We start from the raw sequence: 7,388 nt of genomic DNA, 5'->3' as shown, positions 1-7,388 counted from the left end.
TATATATACACACTCCATCTGTCCCAATTTTATTATCCACCTTATTATTTTAGTTTGTCCCAAAATTATTATCCACTACCAAAAGTAGATATATATTTTTTACCATATTACCCCTAACGTTTAATAGAGTAAACATCAATAATTACAAATACACATTTCCCATTGTTTTTAGAAAAGGGCAAGAGGATCATTTTATTCAAAAAGACAAAACTAATGATTGCTTTTCTTAATTTGTGTGTTTTTTGTCTGTGGATAATAATTTTGGGATGGAGGGAATATATATATATATATATATATATATATATATATATATATATATATATATATATATATATATAGAGAGAGAGAGAGAGAGAGAGAGGTGGGTTCAATTGAGAAAATAAAAAAAGGTTGAGAATGGGGGAATCATTCTCAGCCACTCATTTAATCTAAGCAGAAAAAGACACGGTGGCAAACTAGTAAATTTGATATAATAGCTTTCAATCACCAATACGTAAGTGTAGAGAATTAGATAACAATTGAAATTCATTCTAATCGATCGTTTATCATCCAAATTTCTCCTCCAACCTTAAACAATCATCCAGATTTCTTCAATTAAATCATCGATCAACATCATCCTTTGTTAATCAATCATCGATCTTCGTCAATAACATGTTTATCAACATTATTCAACGGTTGACAACAAAAATTCGTTTTTTGCTCTTTCAATCCAACCTTCAATTCTGCTTGAATACGAGCATATCTTCAACATCTACGATTAAGTATACTTCCAGCATCATTAGATCAACATCATCGATAATCAACAAAAAAATTCAATTCGTATCATTCATTCAACATCGATCATCAAATAAAACATCGAAATTAAGGTTAGAAAAAGATCAAATCACTTTTTGGTTGAAATTGTCATATATTTGTCTACGAATCTACTATTTTGTAAGATTTAAATAGTCAAAGTATCATATTTTTCACAATTTTAAAAAGGTGAACTTGTATGCACTTCAACTGTTTGATGAAATGCATAAACTAAATTATCACGTTATATTCACATATGAATATGCTTTCCCACCCGAATCAATATGTGATTATTAAAACACAAAACAAATATGAAAGTCTGTATGTTATTCATATATGAATAACATATAAAAGTTATATATATTTCTGAAAACACCTTGTAATATTCATATATGAATATATTGTGCAATATTCACATATGAATATACCAACTATTAATCATAAGTGAATATACGATCTAATATTCACAAGTGAATATACTATGTACTATTCTCATGTGTAATACTATGTAATATTCACATATGAAAATATCATATAATATTCATAAATAAATATACCATCTAACATTCACAAGTGAATATACTAAGTAATATTCACAAGTGAATGTATCGTCTAATATTTAAATATGAATATACTATGTTTAGTATATGTTATATTCATATATGAATGATACTTAAATTGTAAAAAAAATTAATCATAGTTTTTATTCATAAAAGAATACCGAATGTACTGTAGTAAAAACCTGATTCAATTTTATTCACTTATGAATAACGATAACTGAAAATATAAAAAAATTAAATTTTTTATTTTATCTTAAAACTATATCAATATGGATGTTCATTTGTAGAGAATAAAAAATCATGAATTTTGGTATATTTAAAATCATTTTTCGATAAAAATAATTTCTTAATAATTAAAAAAATGAAAAAACTATGTTTTTTTGTATATATTAAGGTAATGTTTAGTATAGTTTAAGGAAACATGTTTTGTTTCACATTTCCGCCGGTACGTTGGAGGCTTTTGCAGCAAAAATAAATGATTGACTGAGAATGATTCCCCCATTTTCAATTTTTTTTTTCTCAATTGAACCCTCCTATATATATATATATATATATATATATATATATATATATATATATATATATATATATATATATATATATATATCCTTTCAAACCCCCTAAAGGGCATGATCATTATTATCTAAATAAGGGCTTTCAAGACGAAGACACTTTCCTCATTCGGCAACCCGTTAAGGATACTTCCAACAAATATATAATGAATATATCTATTTTATAATAAAAATGTGCACTCATTTTTACTTACAAAATACGCATTTTATAATAAAAATGTTCTAAAGATAACCTATTTAACTAGCTTTGTACTTGGATAAATACAATAATACAAATCGTTTATTGAATCTTTCAACGGATAAATATGCAAGGATCGTTCAAATTCCGTACTTGTTATTCAATCTTATCACTCATATAATTAATCTAGTGATCAAAAGCATAGGAATAACAGCTAATTATATATAAATACAAAAATTATTTTTTAGTTTTAATTATATGTTATTTTGAAATTTTAAAAGGTAAATTTAACTTTTGTTGGGGGGGGGGGGGGGGGGGGGGGGGGGGGGGAGAGGAGGAGGAGGGGAGATTAATGCGATTGAATTAAAAACAGATATAATTGGATATGAAAGAACAAGAACTATATATAACTATAAATTATAAGATAATATAAAAAAGTGATTTTTATCTTTGGTGAATTGGCATTATTAGCATGCACGATGTTTTCTCTATTAAATCCATGAGTTTAATCGATAATAAATAATTATTAATCATATTGGATGGTTAAGTTTTAAAACTTATTTCCTGTCTTTGTGTGTCATCAAATATTCAAAAAATGCGCTGCCACTTTCCTTCTGTACACAATTTAAATGATTAAAATGTTTGTAAAAACAAATCAGCACAACGACTGCATGGAGTCATATTTTGCGCGCGAGTGACGTTTCGCATATTTCTCTAAACTGGTTAATTAGGAAATTATTGGAAACCAAAAAAGAAAAGAGAAAAAGTAGCTATCAGTTTATATTAATTATGTTTCTTATGATGCCACGTAACAAAAGGGAAGGGCTACCAATTGTCGATGCACACCTTTCGATTTTCAATAGATAAAATATACGAAGGGGTGTTTGTCGAAATAAAAAAAAAAAAAAAAAATGTTTCCATAAAAATTGTTTATTGCCTTGGAAGACAATTAATAAGTTATTTTATTAATAAGTTACCTTATTCTAACTTATTAGGTTATAAGATAAGATAATAAGCTAATAAATTATAAGCCAATAAACAAATAAGTATTTTTTTTTTTTTGTCAAACACCCCTAAAATGTCAAAATAAAATCATTTCCAACCGAAAATCATTTTAGAAAATAATGTAAATGGTAGGGGTAAGTATTTGGACATTTGGATCAGACTGGATCGGAAGTCGAACCCGGACCTAGACTTGACCTAGATCGATTTTTTAGAGTAGGTCCGGTTCTTGAAATCTCAGGCCGTTGACTAATGCAAAATCGGTCAGGATACAAAACCGAGTAGGTCTGGTCCAACATGTATTCGTTTTAAAGTAATAGATATATAAACTAAGTTCGGTAGGGCCTCAATGAGTTGTATCATATACACTTAATGTAGTAGATGTATAACAGTTACAAGAATTGAAAAATGCGAACCTAGACCCAGTAAACCTCAATCGGTCCAGTTCATGGTCTACTAATTTCTATCAAACAAGTTTGGTCCATGAACCTGTTCCGGTTCGATCCGATTAATCCGATTCAAATGGTCACCCCTATATAGTTGGAGATCTCCTAAACTCATAAATTATATATTCTCCAGAAAAAAATTATAGCCATTTAACACTTTTCACCCTTCTTGGTTCAATTCAACCTAACACACTTAAAGTTTTGCTTATTCGTATTTACTTTATTGAGTTTGTGCTTTGGAATAAAATGGAAAAAATTTGAACATGAATATGAATATATGCTGAAATTCACCCAAAATTATATATATATTTAGGAAAAAAATAGATGCCGTAGCTCTAATATTCTCTTATTATCTTATCTTATAAATTAAATTAAATAATTTTTTTCGGAATCATAAACCAATCGGCTCGGGAGCTTAAATATGAGCCTCTCTCTCTCTTTTCTTTTTTCTACACTGTATATTTTATCAACAAGAAGGCGAATCATGCAAGGTACAAATTTTTTCGAAGTGAAATATAATTTAAGTTTTGGATAAATTAATTATTTCAATTTTTTATAAGTTGGAATCATCGAAAGACGATTGATGTTAATTTGTTTATATCCTTACAAGGAATAATATATATGAAGTGTCTTCCATTGTGCTCTTAATATATTTGCATACTCCTTTTGAGTATTACAAAGAAAGAACTTTATTCACACCCATATTTTTTAATTCTTCCATCGGTCTTTTCTTTTTCTTGATATTCCTCGTGTTCTTATTGCACAAATCTTGAATCTTGATCATAAATTCTTGACGAATTCATTCAAAATCGCTACAAGTTTTGATCAGGAAAAAGATTTTTTTTTTTTTTTTTTTTTTTTTTTTTTTAGACAGAAATAATGAATACTTTAAAGATTGGTTGTAACCATGAAATGGCTTACAATCATAAAGCTAAAGAATTTGGGGGTGCATCAGCAGTAGTCCAGCAACAACCCTGGCAAGTTGGAATTACCATTTTGCCCTCGGATATCGAAGCAAGAGGCGCTAACCTTCAAGAAGATCAACAGCAACAGATTATAAGTTACAGACAAGAAGTTCCATCGTGTAGTAAGACGATCATGGAACAGATTGGATCACCAGCTTCCGCAGTTTTCGCGACTGAAAAATATTTAGGGTTTTCCCAGAATGGTGTTCGTCGGTCTGTTCATGTTAACGATGAACCTGATGTATCTTCTGTACCTCAGCAGATGAGATTCGATAATCATTTCATGCATCCTCATGACAATGGAATCTTCAGTTCTTACCAGAGATCATCATCGTTCAAGATGAGGTCCAGTAATAATCAGTCGGAAAGAGATCAGATTAGGGAACTTAAAAGAAAGTTACTCGACGAATCTGATACTTCCGATTGGAGACAATCACAACCCTCTATTTGTTTTGATGGAAATCAGGAACTTGGTGTAAGCTTTTGTATTTAGTTATCTGTTATTGTTTTTCATTCTTTAATCATCGTTTTGTTTTTCCGATAAAAAGAAATTTTATTTCCTTTTTCAGCAGGGTCAGTTTGGAAGTATAAGACCAGCATCAGGGCAACATTCCGTCAACTGTACAAATCCCGGAAACGTTATGCCAAGTAAAACACGAATCCGATGGACTCAAGATCTCCATGATCGGTTTGTGGAGTGTGTGAGTTGCTTAGGTGGTGCTGAAAGTAAGTATACCTAATACCTAATTAATTAATCTTGTATATATAAACACTACTTCTTTAACCTTTACATGTACATGTTTCAATATTCGACATTCGTTAATTGTATCTGGTTTTTTCTAACTATTTTTATAGAGGCGACGCCAAAGGCGATATTGAAACTTATGGACTCCGAAGGGTTGACGATCTTTCATGTCAAAAGTCATTTACAGGTATTCATCAGCGTCGAACAAATCTAGCTTCTTGTTTAAGCAGCTTACAAGATTTTTTTATTCTGATTGAGTTTTGATTGGTGTTTCAGAAATACAGAATAGCGAAGTACTTACCAGAATCTGGAAAAGGTAATCAATCATGGGTTTCGCTTTAACTTTTATGTTTTTATAGTACATTCAATATATGCTTTAGAAATGTGTTATGAATTTCTAATCATCAGATTTCTGTTGTGTATGTAGGAAATTCGGAGAAGAGAACTAGCATGGATACAATATCGCAGATTGAAAATATAACGTAATAATATTTTACAATTTCTGTCTTAAAATTGATGAATTTTTCGTTTCTTTTCTATCGTTTCTCTAAAACTGTGGTCTTGTTCTTCAGTGGCATGCAATTTAAGGATGCGCTGCAAATGCAACTTGCTGTCCAGAGGCAACTTCATGAGCAGCTAGAGGTACGTACCAATCTATGATTAATTACTCCGTATCTTAAAATATGGTGACAATTTTGGTTTCATTCTCAAGTTCTTGATACAAGTTTTAAAGAATAGATGTCAAATTTGAAGTTAAAAATCAATCTGTTTGACCACAAAAACTGCTTCCAATCTCAGATTCAAAGGAACTTACAGTTGAGAATAGAAGAACAAGCAAAGCAACTTAAGAAGATGTTTAATCAGCATCAGCAACAGAAAGCTAATAAGTCCCAGAACTCGGACATCACATCTTCGCATGATGATCACAACTCCACGAATCTGAATGATGATGATGATGATGATGATGGTGATGATGATGATATTTTAAACTTGGATAATGATTCTGCGGATACCCTTTTCCCATCCAAGATAAGCTAGCTAGCTAGCTAGATTTTTATCAAGAAAGCTCAAACATTTTTGATCAAATGTCCATGTGTGTTTATGAGTTGTGGCAAATGCATGATTGCCCATTTACATGATTAAGAAGCAACTTGATTAAGGGAATGGCCTTTTGTGAATGAACTTTAACATCTGAATGTAAATCGAATGTTGTTTATACTGGATAATTATACTGTTATCTTGTGTAGAAATAAAATCTGACAATCAATAAAACTTGTGCATTCGTTACATGAAGTAAAGAGCCTAAAAGAAAAGAAAATGGCAGAAAATGAAGAGGGTAGGGAAATTTAATATTGGAATCGCCTCCTGAGAGTCATATAAAACTTAATAAAATATGGTCAGACTTTGTTCTACTAAACAATCATCTTTACGATGAAAAGTAACGATTTTTTTTTTTTTTTTTGAAGTAGGGAAATTTAATATTGGAAAATTTTCAATACTTTTGGAGAAGGATGTGGAAAAAAGTATAGGCATACGTTAAGTTCAACATGTTTCTAGATAGGCCTGCAGCTTTATATTGTTTTCTTGTATATGTAAAGAGAACCTCAAAGACTTGTTCTCATATAGTGAAACAATGTAAGACAAACAATGCCTTATGAGGATTAATTCTATCATTCTATATATGGACAAACAATAAGGTTGAAGTCGAAGCAATGTATTTTGTAATAATCGATGTTCATGATGAACTCCACAAAGGCAGGCACTCTGACACATGCTCTCTTTAATCATCATTAGAGCCCACCACATATCGTGGAAATTCAATAAACAATATAGACAAGGAATGGAAATAGCAGAAAACAAGATAATGGGTAATGCTCAAGAACATATCCACGAAAGTCTTCCTTTCTTATGAAAAAGTAATCTCTAATTTTGTAAATTTGTAAACTCAAATCTCAAAAAGATAACCCGAATAATCCAAAAGAGGGCCGACCTTATTTATAATAACTCTATACATAGTAGGAATCCTAAACCCTCATGAAGATATAATTAATAAAAAGAAAATTAAATAATAATAAATATACCTTAAAATAATCAGAAGAAACCCTAGATTAACTAAACGCAGAAGTTA

General features: G+C 30.2%; 1 protein-coding gene across 3 annotated transcripts; it reads left to right on the top strand.

The window, feature by feature from the left end:
* Positions 1–3,954: 3,954 nt before the first annotated feature.
* LOC145048088 (uncharacterized) lies at positions 3,955–6,486 on the top strand. Of its 3 annotated transcripts, none has more exons than XM_078996505.1 (8): positions 3,955–4,041; positions 4,421–4,990; positions 5,088–5,241; positions 5,371–5,447; positions 5,537–5,576; positions 5,688–5,742; positions 5,833–5,902; positions 6,059–6,486. In XM_078996505.1, the coding sequence occupies exons 2-8, from the start codon at positions 4,430–4,432 to the stop codon at positions 6,296–6,298; spliced, it is 1,197 nt and encodes a 398-aa protein (XP_078852631.1). In that variant the 5' UTR covers positions 3,955–4,041; positions 4,421–4,429; the 3' UTR covers positions 6,299–6,486. The 3 variants fall into 3 exon arrangements, with proteins under 3 accessions (XP_078852631.1, XP_078852629.1, XP_078852630.1); XM_078996503.1 differs by having other exon boundaries at positions 5,085–5,241; XM_078996504.1 differs by lacking the exon at positions 3,955–4,041 and having other exon boundaries at positions 4,378–4,990; positions 5,085–5,241.
* Positions 6,487–7,388: the final 902 nt, after the last annotated feature.

Source organism: Lactuca saligna, chromosome 5 (assembly GCF_052625555.1).
Source record: "Lactuca saligna cultivar CGN05327 chromosome 5, ASM5262555v1, whole genome shotgun sequence".
NCBI classification, from domain to species: Eukaryota; Viridiplantae; Streptophyta; class Magnoliopsida; order Asterales; family Asteraceae; genus Lactuca; species Lactuca saligna.
This window is presented reverse-complemented; position numbering and strand designations above follow the sequence as displayed.